Source organism: Trichosurus vulpecula, chromosome 6 (assembly GCF_011100635.1).
Source record: "Trichosurus vulpecula isolate mTriVul1 chromosome 6, mTriVul1.pri, whole genome shotgun sequence".
Taxonomy (NCBI): domain Eukaryota; kingdom Metazoa; phylum Chordata; class Mammalia; order Diprotodontia; family Phalangeridae; genus Trichosurus; species Trichosurus vulpecula.
The window spans coordinates 166,148,947-166,167,943 of NC_050578.1; the positions used below are offsets into that span (position 1 = coordinate 166,148,947).

An 18,997-nucleotide genomic window follows, 5' to 3' on the forward strand; every position below is an offset into this window, starting at 1 on the left:
GAACCCCAGTGAGGAAATTCTACTCATTTATTCTCATGAACAACCCTTGTGTAATTTATAACCTTAGGGAATTTCCCAGGGGTTAGGAGTGGTTGACACAGGGTCACACAAGCATGCGTGAAAGGCTGGACTTGAGCCTGGGTCTTCCTGACTCTGAGAACCACTGTCTAGTCATTGGGCGATGCTGCTTCTCATTCCTGGCTTACCCAGTTGTTAAACTAAATGAATCTCCTTTCGGCTCAGGGGCTGAACATCCTTTGGGTCAATAAATCATTGTAGATTGCTGGGACAAAGAGGCCGGTTTGGTGGAAAATGATAACCAATGAAACAGCACTCTGGTGGCACACTTGAAACGTGGTTGAAGTTGGTGTTAATGTTTATTGTCTTATTTTGAGTTTTGATGAAATTGGTTGGCTTATAGGCGCCTGCTTTGTTGTATCTATTCCCCTCTGTGGTATCTCCACACCTTCAGTCACACACCCAGTGCCCGAATTTGCTTTCAACTTTCCATTGATCCCTGATCAATTATTATGTGATAATTGTCCTTCAGGATGTAACTCTATTCTACCCCTTCAGGAGATTTCCCCTTTCAAAGGAAACCAAAAATTATTAAGAAATAAAGGAAAAAAATATATGTATAGACATACATTATATATAATACATATATATAAATATATATAGATATATATGTACACACACACACAATGATTGATGGTGGAATTGTCTTCTGGTGGAGGGCTCTGTTTGGTACTCTCTTAAATCATACTACCCAGGTAACTATTCATAAGGTTGCTCCATCAGTTTTGAAAGAAAAAAAATACCAATAAAAATGAAACAGGTTTTTCTACATGGTGCAATATGCTGCATTCCACTGCACAATGGAAAGAAGAGATATAAAAAAAAGGAGGAAAGGTGACTAAAACACCTTAACTCTTTAATCAACTATTGCCTTACCTATTTTTGCAACTGTTCCTGGAGAACTAGTTTAAAATAACTTCTTTTTCTTGTTTTGCTTTTTGGCAGGGTAATTGGGGTTAAGTGACTTGCCCAAGGTCACACAGCTAGTACATGTGTCAAGAGTCTGAGGTCACATTTGAACTCAGGTCCTCCTGACTCCAGGGCCGGTGCTCTACTCGCTGCGCCACCTAGCTGCCCCTAAAATAACTTCTATGCCCTCACAGTGCTAATGTTTCACAGAAGAAAAGTCCAAAAAAAGTTATTTTGGATAAAAAGTACAACGTTGATTCTCTTCTCTGCTCGGTGATCAGCACTGTTGGTTTCAAGGAGTTCTACAAGAGCAAGCATCTGCACAAAAACATTCTGGGTGATGTCCAAGGGCAAAGGACAAATCAGTAAGGGTCAAAGACCTAAAAAGAAGGATCAGGTCATAGTAAGACCAGGATTGTTGGGTAGAGCTCAGAGACCAAATGGAAAGCAGTAGAGTATTTCTATTTAAAGTATATATTCTACTAAGTAGGGTAAGTAGGGAAAGTGGTATGTTTTTGCTTTTTGGTTTGGTTTTCTTTGGTGGGGGGCAGCTGCTTTAAATGGATGAACTTTGGAAAGCAGGAGGTCAAGAGAGGAGCTAGGAATAGTGTCGGGCAATGACTAGCTATGTGAGCAGTTGTTAAGTCAAAACTGATGGTTAGCTGTGGTTAAAAAATTCTTCTGACATTGGAGCTTTGTCCAGTGACTCAAATATGAGGTTCAAGTACAGTTGGGATCATTTTACCACTGCCAATGCGTAAGGCCAACTTTCAAAGATAAAATCATGATATTGAATCAAAGATAGCCTTGTGTATGGTAACAAGACTGACAACCCAGAGCAACAGCTCTCTGCTGTTCCTGAATTCATGTCAAACGTTCAGGCGAACTTTGAAAGACAAAAAGATGTCGTCGATGTAGAAACTTGTGCAGCAGATCACAACCCATTCGTGATTTCACATCCTGTGCAATTATTGCTCATGTCCTTCCATGAATACTCAATTGGGTTCTATCTAACCGGGGGACGGCTGAGGCTAAATGATGCGGGTCATTGAAATAAGCCTCTTCACTGAGAGGAAGCAGGGGAACTAGATGGAGCTAGAGTGACTGATTAAGAGATTAAGATCCATGTAGATACCTTGCCCGTACAGAAATTCAGATGAGTATCTCAGTATAAAACTCCACAGCCCCACCTAAGAGTCGTAGGGCATCTGGAACCAGTTGATTACTTGGACCAAACTGGCTCAAGGACTCAATTACGTACACCTTAGCTTCATTTCAGCAAACCAGCCCAAGACGGGTTCTCAGAATGGTAGTGAGAAGGGTATGGTAAGTCTCGTATCTTTCTTGTATGAATGAGAGTATCCAGATGGTATGGATATTATTCAATAAATTCTACAGTTAGATCAACTTAGTGGGAGACTTTAACTACATTCTACGAAGAGTCTGACCTTGACTGACGTACTGATAGAGTTCAATGAAATTAAGAGACACCTTTGAATTTGCTCTGGCTCCTATGACTTGGCAATACATACTCAATCCAACAAACATTTATTAAGCTGCTACTATGTGTAAAGTGACAAAAATGAAAGGTGACACTCTGTCTCCAGGATAATTTAACCAAAAAGCTAAAGTCAAGTAGTCAGGGGACCTCGAGTAAAGAAACAAAGTAGCCCGAAAGTCTATGATGCCACATGTGAATGCTGGGGGCAGCACAGGCCACCTCACCATCCACCTACTTCCAAAAAAAGGCAATGAAATTCGGTATGATAGGTAAAGAACAAATTCTCTGACTGCTTTCCCTGTATAGTGTGATCATATTCAATGAAAAAGGCATCTGGCAAGGGGGGACTTAGAGGAATACGTGTCTGGCACTTAGCTACATCTGCTTTTCCTCCACAGAATCCTTAAATGTCTATTGTTCCTTGGAGAGTTTTTTTTTTCTGTAATTAATTACTACGTGGTTGAGAAGATTCACAGACTAGTGAAAAATACTGAGTGCTGAAACATATGAAAACAATTAGAAAAGAAGTGCAATCACGTGAAACCTATAATTCAGTTGTTAAAAAAAAAAGTTTACTTCTCCAATGGGAAACGCTATACAACTGAACTCAAATCTCCATGGCATTTTAATTTGGAGGAAGTGAATCCTGGTTCTAATTTTATCCTCTTAAAATCTAAGTTCTTGGCTGCATTTGTAAAGCCCTTTATTTTGAAAAAACTAACCAAAGTAAATCAATCATAACTAAAAAAGGAAATTAGAAAGTAGCTTATCTTTAAAAGAACATAAATACCAATAAATATTAATTTCTGCATAGTTATAAAAGTAGGTCTTGTTATGAAAGTTGTTCTAAAATATACATATACCAGTGGTTTAGAATTCTTGAATTTCTAATGTCATGTGAAAATGGGGATAAAAGCTACCTTTATTTTCTGCCTCTTCCCCCTGCCCACAGGGTTATTTAAAAAATAAAATAAGAAGGCATAGGTAAAAGTACTTTGAAACTAAAAAGCACTTTGGAAATGCAAGGTATTAAATTGTGGATCCCCCCTCTCCCACATGCCCTATGTACCAAGCAACCTGACTCATACATCTAGAATTTGGGGCTTGTACTGGCTTAAGTCGGGAGCAAGAGGAAATTTCTTAAATCCAAATGGATAACTTGTTGAACTCAGCTCAACAAATTTTTTTTAAGCACTAACAAAGAATTTGGGGCGGGGGGAGATACAAAGGCAAAAACAGAACAGCCCCTAGCCTCAAGAAGCTTGAAATTTACTGAGGATACAGCCCATACACAGATAAGTAAATGCAATATAGTTGTAAAGGCAGAAAACACTGACTCGATGTATCAGGAACAACTTCAAAGGAGGAGGAGGACAGAAGGAACACTTTACAGGAGCCTTTACAAAAGGTAGGGATTCTAGGAGGCAGAGTTTAGGAAGGAGGGTGCTGACACACAGTGGGGGATGGATTGTCAAGCTTGCAAAATATTTAAGCAGAGAGTTTCGCTGGAATGTACATAGTGTGCATTCGAAGAAGAGTCCTACAGGAAAGGGAGGTGTGTGATCCTTCTTGCGGAAGGCCTTAAAGAGTTCACATTTTACCCTAGAGGAAAAAGGAGCCACTCAAAATATCTGAGCAGGGGAGGGATGCGGTCAGACTTTGCTTTTGGAGTAACACTGGCGTAAGAAAGCCACGAGGAGGACAAAACAAAGAGACCCAATGCTAGATCACAGGCAAAAGGTTATGAAGGACTAAATTAGGGTCGTGATGGTCTGTTCTGAAGTAAGAATCAAGATGACTCAGTCGTTAAGTGCTTGGAAAGAGGAGTGGATGAGGATCAATCCAAGATGACCCAAACTAGACTAAATGAAAGGAGGTCAAGATGGCACCCTAAGTAGAAATGCTGATGTTTTGATGAGGGGCAGGTTTGAGGAGAAGAGCATCTTGAGATCCAGGGAGACATGTTCAGAAGGTAACTGGTGAGTTCAAGGGAGAGCCTAAGGTTGAATATATAAATGTGGGAGCCTCCTACTTATCTGTCTATCAATAATAATTGAGTCCATGGCAGGTGATGACAGCAATGAGAGGGTATGAAAAGAGAAATTAGAAAATATGGTCCTGAACAGTGGTTTGGGGCACACTGGGTGGAAGACAAATGTTGATTCAGAGAGTAGTAGTCTAACAGGTAGGAGCAGAATTAGGATAAGAACAATGCTATTGAAACCAAGGGAGGGGAAATTATCCAGAAGGAAGTGCGGAGGGGGTAGATGACAAAGTCAAAAGCTTCTCAGAGTTTGGAGATGGTGAAAACTGAGAAAAGGCAATAGGATTTCACAGAAGGATTTCGTATTCAAGATACCACCAACAACCTCAAAGGGAGAGAAGTTTCAGTTAAATTGTGAGTTCAATAGACACATTGCAAAGGATTAAGAAGTCAGTGGGGTATGTGTGTATGTTAGGAAATGCAATCAATGAATGTACATGTTTTTCCTAGAATTTGTCCCTGAAAGGGAGAAGTTATACAGGACAATAGCCTGAGGGCAGTGTTAAGTGAAGGTTTGCTTTAAAGAATGGGAGAAAACTAGGCATGTTCACAGCTAAAAGGAAGGAGCCCAAAGATGAGAGAAAACTGAAGATCAGTGGAGACAAATGTGGGGTGAACCAGAGGGGACAGGGCACAAATAGAGGTGTTGAGCTTGTGAAGGAGAAGGGTCAGCTCTTTTTCAGAGATCCCAGTCTTCTTAGTAAAGTAGGAAGAGCAAGATCATCTGCTAAGAGGGAGGGAGAAGGTGGGGCATGGTGGTAGAGAAGTATAGGTGGGGGTAGAAGGAATACTGTAAGGTCATACTGGCCCAGCTGAGTGAAATAATAGGAATTATTATATCAGTGTGACACCTCCTCCCCTCCCTCCAGCAACATTCATGAGCCCAAGAATAGAAACAAAGAAGACCAAGAGAGGGGCAGAGGGATAGGGATAGGGATCCCACCTATACAGAATGGTAGGCCACAGGGGTGGGGGTGGGGAGAGGTATCCAGAAATGGAAGGCAGTAGAGAAAAAAGTGATTCTAGAACAGATGCCACTTTCACTCATGAACCATAAATACAAATGTCAAACTTTAAATTCAAAATTCACAGAGATTAAAATTCACAGACTTAGGAAAATAGTACTAGTAAGAATAAGGCCAAATTACATGCATAGAGGGTTTTTAGGTTTGCAGTGTTTTTCTCACAACGACCCCGTGAAGGAAGTACTGCAAATATTTTATAGACGAAGAAACTCAAATTCTGAAAAGTGAAATAAGCTGCCAGAAATAACACACGGCCAGGGTGTGAGGTGGGATACAAACTCAGCACTCCTCTTCACAAAACCACATACTGCCTTATATCTAACATGTTCAAGTTTTTAGACTCCAATAGTCCCTTCTGATTTGTAATATTAATCTCACTTGTAATTAAATTCTATAAATGGTGAAATAAAGTGTCATTTATTAGTATGACAGAATATTAATGCATCACAAAATGGGCAAATATGAAGAATGCAAAGAAAAATGGAAAGACGTACAAAGCGATGCCAAGAGAAGAAATCGATGTGCTCCTGTAGAATGGGTAGTGGATTTCGAGCCAGACAATATAGATTTGAATCCTGGGTCTGCCACAGATTACCTGGGGAACCTTGGGCAAATCGCAAAATTTTGCTTTATATAATATGGTAGAGCCCTTCCTGGGAAGAGAGCTTTTAAGGCAGAATTTTGTTCTACCAAATCTAAGGTTTTCTAATAGCTAACAACAGGAAGAGTAGTTCTTATACTCTCTACACCTTTCAGTCAACCATGACAACGAAGATGTCTCTGCCCCAGACTATAATTCATGAAAGGCTATTTCTCTGACAAACATTCATTGCCAAGGCTCTTCACAGCGCTTGCATAGATAAAATTCAAAAACCAACAATGTTTGTTTTTACTTTAAAGTATGGCAAAACAAATATGTAAGTTATTGAGATGCCATATGATAATTTGTAAACACTTGCCATGCACTGATCATCCAGTCATCTTGGAATTCAATTTAAGAAATGTTCATATTTACTAAGTACCAGCTCAGAAGGTACAAGGAGCACTGGACTATGCTAGGAATAGTCCAGTAAAACAACAAAGTCCTCACACACAAAGAACTTAAGTTCTACTGAGGGATATAATAAATGCATAGAGAAGTAAATACCAGGTAACTTGAGAGGGGAGGAAACACTAACACAGGCTTCACAAAGGAGGTGGCACTGGATTTGTGCCTGGAAGTAAAGTAACTATCTGAAAGTTCACAAGGAGATGGAAAGGAGAGCAGAGGAGAGAGGAGGGCGTGCTTGGTAGGTCTGGGAGGCAGCCTATGGGAATGCATGGAGGTAGCAGACAGCATGTTGAGTTCAAGGAACAATTAGTACTTCAGTTGGGCTGAAATATCAAGTTTGTGAAAGAGAATAAAATGAAGTCAGCCTAGAAAGGGCAAGTAGAAACAGACTATGAAAGGCCTTAAGTGCCAAGCCATGGTGTTTTTGTGTTATTATGAGAAAAAGGAAGCGACTGAAGATTTCCTGAGCCAAAGAGTAATACAATCAAGGTGGTGCCTTAGGAAGGTTTATTTTGGGGGCCGTGTGGAAAATGGCCTGGAAAAGAAAGCAGAAGTAGCAAAACAATTAGGAGGATGCGACAATTGTGTGAGTAAAAGGTGTTGAGGACCCTGAAGGGGAGAGAGGTCTGACATGCTGCAGAGGCAGAATTGACAGGGCTTGGCAACTGATTAGATACGTGGCGGTTAAGGGAGAGGAAGAGTTCCGGGATGACTCCAAGGTCGCAAACCTGGGTTCCTTGTGAAGATGATAGCACCCTCAATGGAAATAGGAAGTCTGGACGAGGATTTACAGGAAAAAAGATAATCAGCTCTGTTTGGGAAGTATTCATTTGAGATGCGCGTGGGACACACAAATGGAAACTGTCAGTCAGGCAATGGACATTTCAGGCCTGAAGGTAGAAAGAGTAGTTAGGTGGCTAGTTATCTAGACTGGGAGTAATCTACATATGATACTTGAACTCATGGGGGCTGAGGGGATCATGCAGAGTATAGAGCAGGGGTTTTTAATCCTCTGTGTGTGTGTGTGTGTGTGTGTGTGTGTGTGTGTGTGTGACAGACTCCTATTTTGGCAATCTGGTGGAGCCTAAAAGATCCCTTCTTGAAATAGTGTCTTTAAAAGTATATGATAAAATACACAGCAATACAAAGATAATCAATTATGCTGAAATTGTCATCAAAATTTAAACACACACACACACGCACACACACACACACACACACACACACACACACACACATACACACACACACGTTTGTGGACCCCAGGGTAAGTATGCTTGGTATAGAAGACATAGTAAAGGCTCGGGGAGGGGATACCAAGGAGCTAGAGATTAATATCGATTCACAGGGCACAGTCATAGAAAGTAGTGTTACAAAATAGAGACCATTATGAAATGCAAAATGTATCATTTTGATTACATCAAATTGAACTCTTGATTAGAAAAATGCAAATCAAAACAACTCTGAGGTACCACATCACACTTATCAGATGGGCTAACATGACAAAACAGGAAAACTATAAATGCTGGAGAAGATGTGGGAAAATTGGAACATTAATGCATTGTTGGTGGAGTTGTGAACTGATCCAACCATTCTAGAGAACAATTTGGAACCATGCCCAAAGGGCTATAAAAATGTGCATACCCTCTGACTCGGCAATACCACTTCTAGGGCTGTATCCCAAAGAGATCTACAAGGAGGAAAAGGATGCATATGTACAAAAATATTTACAGCAGCTATAATAAAGGAGCAGAGAATATCCAGTAAGAAGAGGTGAGACAAAAATGTTAAACACTACAGAGATCAGAGGATGAGAACATGACCATGAGATATATTGGTTAAGAGATGGTGAGTAACCTTTGAGAGGGTAATTTTTAAAGTGGTAGGGTCAAAAGCTGCATGGAAAATAACTGGAAAGTGAATGGGTGATGAGGGAGTCAAAGCAACAAATCTATTTTCAGGAGGTTGGCAATGAAAAAAAGGAAGAGAGGTAAAGGACAACAGCTTAAGGAGGAGGTATAATTGAGCTAAGGATTTTTATGGATAGGGCAGACATAGTCGTATTTCTAGGTGGAAAGGAAGGAGTCAGACAGGAGAGATTGAATATGACAGTCACTAGGATGAGCTGCCAAGGAATACAGGAAGGGAAGGGATCCATATCTGCCCAAGCAGACTGACTCATCTTATCAGGAAAAGACACCTTTTCCTAGAATAGAGTAAGAAGAAGAGGATGATTTAGAGAGGTTTTAAGTATAGAGTAATTAAAAAAGGAGATGAAGGAATTATAGGGGGTTTGAGAAGACTGTCCGAAGCAGCTGCTTCAAAGATATGGAAGAATAAAAGGAGTTGCCGTGCAGAGACTAGCGGTCGCTGTGACTCGCTGTCTTCCAAGAATGTTCAGCTGCACAAGAGTGGGAACCCAGAAGGCAGATGGCGGAGATGGTCCAGGATTAAGAATTGGCAGAGCCTAAGTGACCACAGGGATAATGAGGCAAGAAGACTGGACTGAATAATAATGCACAGTTGAACCGGTCAAGTACAGGGTTAAGGCCCTGAAGAGTGCAAAGTGATGCCAGAGCAGGGGTGAAGGACTGCAATAATGGGGAAGGGTAGAGGGACTCAATTTCAGGGTGAGGACAAAGAATAGGAAAAATTACCATTTCATAGGGAGAAATTATAGAAAATTGAATTGTGAGGAAATTTGAGAGTTCAAAACCATGGTTATTTGTGAATTCATACTCACAATTACATTATCTGTAGAACCTAAAGTACCCTCCATCATTAAGAATCTATGGTCAGGGCACTGGGCCAGGGACATAAAACAAAAATCAAACCTGTTCCTAAGCTCATAGAGCTTATATTCTATTATGGGACAAAACATTCACATGCATATAGTACAAGGAAAACTGAGGAGTAAAAGAGCCTGGAAGCTGGACAATAATCCTGACCCGGGGTTTGGGAATAAGTGGACAACTGAACTGGGAGCTTAGAAGAGGGCATATGCAATATGACTGTGCAGAGATGTGTGTGTGTACATACTGTATTCATGATCTATAGTGCAATATGTACACATAATACACATGTTCTACATAATATACACAACACATACACATGTTACACACATGTATTAATATAAAGATTATGAATGGTTTTTTATTATTTTGTACCTGTTCTCCTTGTCCTCTTTCTTTAGTATAAATGGTATCTGAGAGTCAAGTGCAGACAGTGTATATACATTTAAGCACATGTTTAACATATATATCTGTATCATGTTGTAAGATACATATCTGTAGTGTGTGTATGTTTATATGTTGGCTACCATAGAAAGGAGGACATTTATTTTTCTTGAAACAAAAGAATATAAGAATACAGTCAATATGTTCTACTCAGGACTGGTGTGAATCATAGAAATAATTATATATGGTGACTGTGCCACTGCATAGAAAAAGAGAAACTATTTAATTCAATTTATGTGCCTATGTTGTTTCCTGGTTATTAAATATAAACATCTCTTAACTGATTAGTGTTTCAGAACAATAAATATATTTGCCTATTTTAATATTAGTATTATTCTGATTCTGATTGCTTGGCGTTCTCTGATATGTAATAGGACACAGTCATAACTAGATACTAGTGGCAGACTTTCAACTTACTACTCAAATCTTTAACCCCAAACCCCTGGTTAAAAAAAACCCCAAACTACCAACAACTAGCATTCTGTGTTCATAGGAGATCCTTACATAGCAAGGTTATTTACTAGCCACTTGAGATACAGAAGGCAAGGGGCTATTAGTAAGGAAGGACTTCATAAGGATTCTTCATAAAATCTTCTGCATTGAATGGTAACATTGACCGTTCCCTAACGATGTTTGGATATGAGCCATTTAAAACTGGTAGAAAAATAAACAAAGCCCTAGTAACAACAGAGCAGTAAGTAAAATGCACTGACTCGGTCAAGACAAACCATCACATGGTGGTTTGGAGTTATGAAATGCAATTGCAACAAATGCACTAAACAATAACCATTCTTTTTCAAGCCCACTCAAGCTGTCACTCCTTTTCAGGCATGTATGCTTTCTAAAATACCCAACCGAAAAGCAGAGAAACAGCAGACACTTTTAAACAGCCGCTTACTTTTCCACCAACTCAGCTTTGGGAAGCAGGGATAGGAGGGGAGTCATAAAGAGAGAAACTGAAGAACGAATGCCAACCATACCCAACGCATTTCACAGCACAAAACATGCACGCCTATCCTGTAACCACAGAGCTAACCTGGCAAAACGCTGTGCGGCTGGCATGATCTTGATACCAGCTTGCTCCAACCTTCTGCGTTTTCTCATCTCTTCGAGATCTTTTTGTGCGGCTTTCTGTGCTACCGTTTCCTTTGCACCCTCTGGAAGAGACTGTTCCTTACCATTCTGCTCACTCAAGTCTAACCCCGTGTCCGAAGGCTTTCCACTAGGATCCAATGGGGCGGCCGGCTCCTCTTCATCATGAGCCCCCACTTCATTTTGTTCTTCTTCCTCTATGGTTTCTGGGTAGCTAATGAGTTGTACAGTACAATTTACCAAACTGGAAATGCCACATGGATGCTTGAGCTGAGACCAAGTTGGATATCTTTCTTAAATGTTATAAAATTAATCTTAGCTTCTAAAAATGAAAAGTCATAATTTGTACGACATACAGTTAACCATTTCTCAACAGTTAATGTAATATACAATCATTCCAGTAGCTCTTTCGTGCTACTCCAAATGCCTTCTACTAACGTACAATCATTTCCATTTAAGATCATTTCCATTTCAAAGTTATGCAACAGTAAACCATACAACTAGACAGAAAACAATCAGATAAATACAGTCACCTCAGCGATTTTCTACAGCTTATCCGAGAAAGAACACTGGACACTGGAATGATGGGGTGAGGAGGAGGAAGGGGTCAAGTGACCGGGGTTCAAATCATGACATTGATTTATCTTCACACAGGTAGTAAATGGCAAATCATTTAACCTCTATGAGCCTCCATTTCCTCTGAGGTAAAAGGAAAATGCTCTGTCTTCTTCATTGTGCTGTTATTATGATCATCAGATGGGATAAGCAGGTTGAAAGTTGTTTTCAAATTGTAAAGTGTTGCCCAAGGGTAAAGGTGTATAAACTAGAGTTAAAGAGTAAATTGCTTAGGACACTTCCTCCAAATTGGAAGAACCAAAGTTCCTGACAGCTGACTAGTACTTCCTCTATGTTAAACTCTCAAGGAAGATCTCACAGACTTCCCAATTCATAGGGCAGTCTCCCCGCACCTAACCGCACCTAAGCCAGTTTCTTTGGAAGAAGCCAGACAAGGGTCTACGACCAGGAGAGTTTTGTGCACAGAATGGAAACCTGTGTTCTCAACGCCCATGTCAAGAAGGCAAATGTCACAACCTAGTGGTGAATCTTGTGTAACCGGGCTGAAATTGCCATGATTCGACATATGTTCAGAAAGGGCACTTCTTTCAGGTCATGAAAAAAAAAAAGAAAAGAAAAGAAAAACAGAAAAAAAGGTGAAAGTTCTACCTGAAAGTTCTCTCACCCCCCAGGGGTGAGGTTGCAGTACTCCAGCTCTTGCGGTACTCCTCTCGCTCTGCCTTCTTCCTTCTCAGAGGCGCAGGTACATAAGCTGTCTGGTTACTCTTATTGGGGAGGTACTGGTTAAAAGGCACTGCTGATTTCGGCTCACCATGAGAAGTCCTTCTTGCTGACATGTCATCCTTCTTTACATCTGGCAGCTTTCGATGAGGCAAGTCCGATTCTGAGTCACTTCCTCTGCCTAGGTAAGAGAGGAAAAGGGTTGATAATTAGGGGGTGGGATGGGGTGTTTGTCCGTTAGGAGAGATTAAAAGAGCGACTTTCTTTGAAATGACAAGTTTCTATGGAATTAAAAGATTTGTTCAAGGCTGGGAGAGTACAGGGCTCCTTCCATCCATTTCTCAGTTAACTATTCTAAAGTATTAATATAAATTGGTATATTCTGGGTACCAGAGGTAACTCGTACTTTAATAAAGAAAAAAAAAAACAAGCTCAAAAGTCCGAACAGTAAGATTTTTCAACTAGTAGCAAAATTACAACAGAGATACTATTTTTGCACTATCACATGTGCGGTTTATATTTTTATTTCATTGTCACCTTATAAAACCACATTCATTTATTACAACCCCTTCTATGTCTACTGAACCTTTTCTTTTGACTAAGTTTGTTTTTTTTTTTTTTTAAACAGCTGAAAAGCCAAACAACACTTAGGAATGACAGTATATGCAACATGAGGGGAGGGTACATTTTTTCAACTCTTCTCTAGGGCTAAGTATGATCATTATAATTATATATGATGAAGATTTCTTTTTGGCCATTTCCACTGATACCTGATATAGAAGAGACAGAACAGAGGCCAGCCTGGCTGAAAGATACAGCTTATCTGAAGGCATGAGTAAGAAGTAAGGTTTGGAGGGGTCTGGTGGAGCCAAACTGTGGAAGATTTTGAAAGACACATAGAGTTCTTATTTGATGCCAAAGATAATTAGTAATGGGAACCTCATGTCTCTACAGAGATGATACTTGAAAGTAGCACAGTCCCAAAAGTAAAAATTAAAGTTGTTCTCAAATATTTGATACACTGTCACAGAAAGTATGATGAACCCAAGTCTTCACTGAGAAGAGAAAAAGGGAGACAATTACAGCATGTGGAAATTCGGGTTAGATGGAAGAATTTCCCCAAGAGTTGTTATTGGAAAATTATTACTTGTTGGAATGGACTGGCAAGAGAAGTTTATAAAAATCTCTTTCTTTGTAAGTTTTAAAAAAATAGGGGGTGCAACAGGATAGATCTTCATCTGAACTTCAAGAGAAATATTGAGGCAACTAACCAGGTCTAAAACTCTAAGATAATCAGATACAAGCCAATATCTGTGAATATGCTGGCAAGGGCACATTACTGTGAATTGTAACAGCAGATCATGCCAACAGAGAATAAAGAATAATGAGCAAATTTCAGCTTATTCACCTATAGCCCTGGGCAAGTGGTTCAAGAGAGTCTCATTCCTTGGTTGGTCATCGTTAGTATGGGATTTCTTATTTACATCTCAATAAGTTGTATACACTTGGCAAACTCACACTCCCTGGCAAGGCTATGTGTAAGATACCAAGGATCCAGCTCAGATAAATCTAAGTAAAGAGTGGGGACAGGAGTTCAGCTCGATACAGTGACATCAGCCTCCTTGCTGTTCCTCATACAAAATATACCTCTTTCCCAGACTCTTGGCATTTTCATTAGCTGTCTCCATGCCTGGGACAGTCTCCCTCCTCATCTCTGCCTCCCGGCTCACCTTTTCAAATCCCAGCTAAAAATCTCACCTTAATGCTGGTGCCTTCACTCTGTTGATTATCTCCAATTTATCCAACATAACCACAAACCTCATTTGTGCTTGACTCTTTAGATTGTGAGATCCTTGACAGCAGGGGTTGTTTTTTGACTTTCTTTGTATCATCAGCATTTAGCACAATGTCTGTGCTTCTTGACATGCTGAAAAAGCTCCTCCCAAGCTCCAGTTTTGTTATAACCTTGCTCTGACCCGAACTCAAGGCAAATGCTTTTAACAATTAATTGCCCCGAGAAGGATGTTTACTAGCAAGATGCAAATCTTGTCATTTCTTTCTCCACAGCATCTCTCCCATATGTCGCCTCTCTACTCACATGACCATCATCTTAATTCAGGTTTCCTCACTTCTTGCCCTGACTCCTGTGCATTTAGATGCCAAATCTTGGTGTTTATTCTTTGCTCCTTCGCTTATATCTGCCTTCTTCTCTATACTCACACAGGTACAATTTTAGCTCAGGCCTCCATCATCTCTTGCCTAGATTCTTGTTAACTGCACCCTGATTACACACACACACACACACACACACACTTGCTGTCTTCACCATTAGACTATAAGCTCACTGCAAGTAGAGGCTTTTTAAATCATTGTATTTGTATCTTCATTGTAAATTACATTTCCCTACACCAATAATATCACAGGTCCAGACTCCTTCCATTCCTTCCCATACCCCTAACAAAAAACAAGCTAAATTCCTACTCAAACCCTTGAGTGGTTCCCTGCTGTGCCTAGTCCAAAACTCAAACTCCTTTTCCTGGTATATAAAGCCCTCTACAATCCAGCCCCAGTCTATCTTTCCAGCCTTACCTGAAACTAGTCCCTTCACAAATTCTTCATTCCAACCAAATTAGACAACCACCCATTCACCTAACTCAACATCTCAGGTCTTACCTTAATTGTCTCCTTATGCCTCCTCCCCCCAGAACCTGGAATAAAACTAAAATTCACAAAATCCTTTTCTGTCTTCAGAAATCAACACCAAAATAAAGCATTTCTTGAGCCCCTTGGGTCCTAGGGTTCTTCTCTTCCTCAAATTATATTGTAGTCTGCCTACTTGGCCATGTTTTTTGGAACAGAAAGGATAAAATGAAAATTTTAAGAAGGGAGCTGACACTCAAAATAGTGGCTGTACAATCAGTTAAGACTCTACCTGTGATGTGTTTGAATCACTAAGCCTATAAGATCCACATCCCAAGGCACTAATGAACTAAGAGATGTTAACTGCTCAGCCATTATCAGTGAACTTTGAAAGATCATGGAGAATGTGAATGGAGACATAGGAATGCAAAAGAGTAAAGTGCCTAATTTTCAAAAGAGCTAAGAGGATGGAATCTTTAAACTATAGGTTAATAATAGCTTAACCTAGATTGTATGTAAAATTCTCCAAATTGTTAAAAAGATCATTAGTGAACATCTAGGAAAAGGAAGAAGTCATAAAGGGTCAAATAAGAATGAGTTAGACCAGAATAACCCTGATTTCCTTTTCTGACTAAGTTTTTAGACTGGTAGGTCTGGGAATGTTGTACGTTTGACTAGCATATAGTTTACCTAGCACTTAGCAAATCATCTGATAAAGTATCTCATGCTTTTCTTGGAGAAAAGACAGTAAGATGTAAGCAATACAAAGGGCAGCTAGGTGGCATGGTGGATATAGTGTTGGGTCTGGAGTCAAGAAGACTCATCTTCCTGAGTTCAAATCCAGTCTCGAACACTTACTAGCTATGTGACCCTGGGCAAGTCACTTAACCCTGTTTGACTCAGTTTCCTCATCTTTAAAATGAGCTGGAGAAGGAAATGGCAAACAACTCCAGTATCTTTGAAAAGAAAACTTTAAATGGGGTCACAGAGAGTTGGACATGAATGAAAACAACCAAACCAACAAAAAAGCTACACAAATGGCTGGGTGTATTCAGAACTGGCTAAAGACTCAAAGAAGGGTCATTAATGAACTGATGCCACATTGGAAAGGTCTCTAGTACAATTCACCAGCCTCTATCCTTGACCCAGTATTGTTTAATATTTGTATCAGTGACTAAGATAAAGGCATAGGTAACACGCTTATTAAATTTGAAGGTGACACAGAAAGACAGGAAATAGCTAACATGTGGATATCAGAGTCAGTGTCTAAAAATATACTGACAGTTCAGAAAGTCTGGGCAGTTTTAATCTAAAACAATGAAATTCAAGGATAAATCAAGCATAAACAGATGACATGTCCTCTCCTCCCTCCCCCAAAAGAAGCCCCTGCCTACAAGGTGGAAGTGTAGCTACGTGGTTTCTGCTTTCATGCAAAAAGACTGGGGTGTTGAGGTTTAGCGGACAACAAATTCACTACGAACCGACAGAATGGTATAGCAGCCAGAAGAGAGGATGCAACCTTTGGCTGTATAAAGACAAGCACAGCACCAAAGATGAGGGACGTCATTGCCCTACTGTGCTCTTCCCTGGGGCTGTGCACATCTGGGGCGTTCTACTCAGTTTCAAAGTATTATATTCAAGCAGCTGTGATGGAAGAGAATTGTACTTGGAGTCAGGGGGACTCAGTTCAAATCCTACTCCAGCCCTAGCGGCTGTGTGTTTTCATGGGAAGCTTATCTTCTCTGAATCTCAATTTCCTCATGTGTAAAATGATACTATTTTTAGGAACAAATGACATGTTACGTAAAGTGTTTTACAAACCTTAAAGTGAGACATAAATGTATTGTTATCTATTATTATTAGCTCTAATAATAGCTTTATAAAGACTCACATCATAGCTATGGAATAAATTGAATTTAAACCGTAATAACCTTTATTTCTTTTTCCAAAATCCAAAACATTAAATTTTAAATTTTTTATTGCAATTTATGAAAATTCCATGCCAAGATATTTTAAGCCACCCTGAAGATCAAATACATCACCATCCAAATATCAGCTATAAGTAACAATGCATTTATTTTAAATGATACATATTAAATGATGCTTTAAAATGATATATGGGGCAGCTAGGTGGCGCAGTAGTTAGAGCACTGAGGCTGGAGTCTGGAAGACCTAAGCTCAAATCTGGCCTCAGACAGACTGCTGGGCAAATCACCTGACTTCTGTCTGTTTCCCCAAAGTATAATGAGGATGATGCTAGCACCTACCTCCAGGGTGTCTGTGAGGGTCAAATGAGACAATGTCTGTGTAAAGCACTCAGCATGGGTCTGGCACATAACAGGCCCCATAGAAATGCTTATTCTTCTCTCCCCTTTTCCCATTTTGGAAATGTCTTATGAATAAGTGACAATTGCTCATGGAAGTCTAATCCTCTGGATTTCCAAAAGTTCATAAATCACAACAGTAACAGCGGCAGCAGCAGCTAGCATTCATATAGAGCTTTAAGGTTTGCCTTCTAAACAAATATGATCTCATTTTATCCTTACAACAGCCCTAGGAGGCAGGTATCTCATTTTACAGGTGAGGAACTCAAGGAAGAGAGAGGTCAAATGATTTTGCTCTGGTTCACAGAGCTAGTTAAGTACTTATCTGATGCTGGATTTGAAACCACTCTTTCTGGCTTCAGGTCCAGCACTCTATTCACTATGCAACTCATTTGCTCGGATAGTCTAGAGTAGCATCATATAGTAGAAAGATCTGCTCTGGAGTCACAGGACCTGAATTCAAACTCCAGTCCTGCTACTTACTACTGGGATGACTTTTGGCAATTCCTTCAACCTCACTGGCCCTCCGAAGACTAGACCAGATCAGTGTTATCAAACTCAAATAGAAATGGGCCCTGTAAACAGTATATAAGGAACTCAGCAGGCCACATACTGGCTTAGAAAACCATATATTAGTGTTATCTGTGTTTTACTGAATTTTTATTAATTTTGTTAAATTATTTCTGAATTACATTTTAATCTGGTTCCAGCTGCATATTTTTGACACCTCTAGACAAGATGACCTCTGAGGTCTATTCTAGTTCTCAATTTATAATCCCTTTTTTTTAATCTTTCAAACAAAAATTTTTATTAAGTAGCAACTATGTGCCAGGCACTGTGCTAGGTACTAGAGACATGAAGACAGAAATTTTGTCTTCTAAGAGCTTATATTCTATTTGAGTCTGAGGATCTTGGGGGTAAATTCCACGTCTGGTCCTATGTAACCTTGGTAAATTTCAATCAGCTATTTGACCGACCCAGGCCTCTCTTTTCTCATCTACAGAATTAGGAGGTTTGACCAGATCGATGTCCGGTCTACAGTCCCTTCCAGCTCTAAATCTATGATCCTATGTATATACATATACATATAAAATAAATACAGGGTAATTTGGGAGGGGGGAATGAAGATTTCTTGTGGGGAGGAGAATCGAGAAAGGCTTCACCCAGGAGGTGGCACTGATCTAAGCACTGAAGGAAACACTACAGAAAGATCACAGAACCCCAGCATAGCGGCTTGAAGAAAAGAAACTGTAGAGAAGACTTCTAGATCTCAAACTATAGCTACAAGTTTCAGAAGCAATGAAACACAGTATGTACAAATACAAGACCATCCTAACAGAGCGCAGTCTATGCAGAGCGAAGTCATCACGTCTCTCCCTCTCCCAGACAATGAACACGTACTGAACGAAAGGAGTTATGAAGAACACGTAATACAGTTGAATTAAGCACCAGGAAGGTACTATGGAAAGGGAAAATTTAGATCAATTCTTGGCTAGTGATTTTAAAATCAATTTTATCTAAATCAGATGTACCTTGGGAGCAAACATACAACCTGTCTGTGTTATTCATTGTTGTCTTAGTAACTATTGAAACTTCCAGTCAATCTGTTAGATCCCTACATATCAAACAGATTATAGAAAAGAACCCCATTCAAGATTCTATAATATCATGGTTCATGCAAGATCATAATCATTTTTAAAAATGTATTTTCAATTTATCTGAAGTTCAGTTCTTTTTGTAGATGGTATGATATTCATTTAAACATTTCCCCTACTGGTACCTGAAATACATAAACTTTTAG

General features: G+C 39.7%; 1 protein-coding gene across 2 annotated transcripts in view; it reads right to left on the minus strand.

The window, feature by feature from the left end:
- The window catches only part of LIMCH1 (LIM and calponin homology domains 1), a 366,296-nt gene that overhangs the window by 75,277 nt on the left and 272,022 nt on the right, over positions 1-18,997 (minus strand). Inside the window, exons 8-9 of one of the 2 annotated variants that reach the window (XM_036762932.1) lie at positions 12,161-12,413; positions 10,881-11,150 (exon numbers count right to left, since the gene is read on the minus strand). In XM_036762932.1, the coding sequence (XP_036618827.1) occupies positions 10,881-11,150; positions 12,161-12,413 (523 nt within the window). The remainder of the gene's footprint in view (positions 1-10,880; positions 11,151-12,160; positions 12,414-18,997) is intronic. The other variant, XM_036762933.1, reaches the window with a different exon arrangement.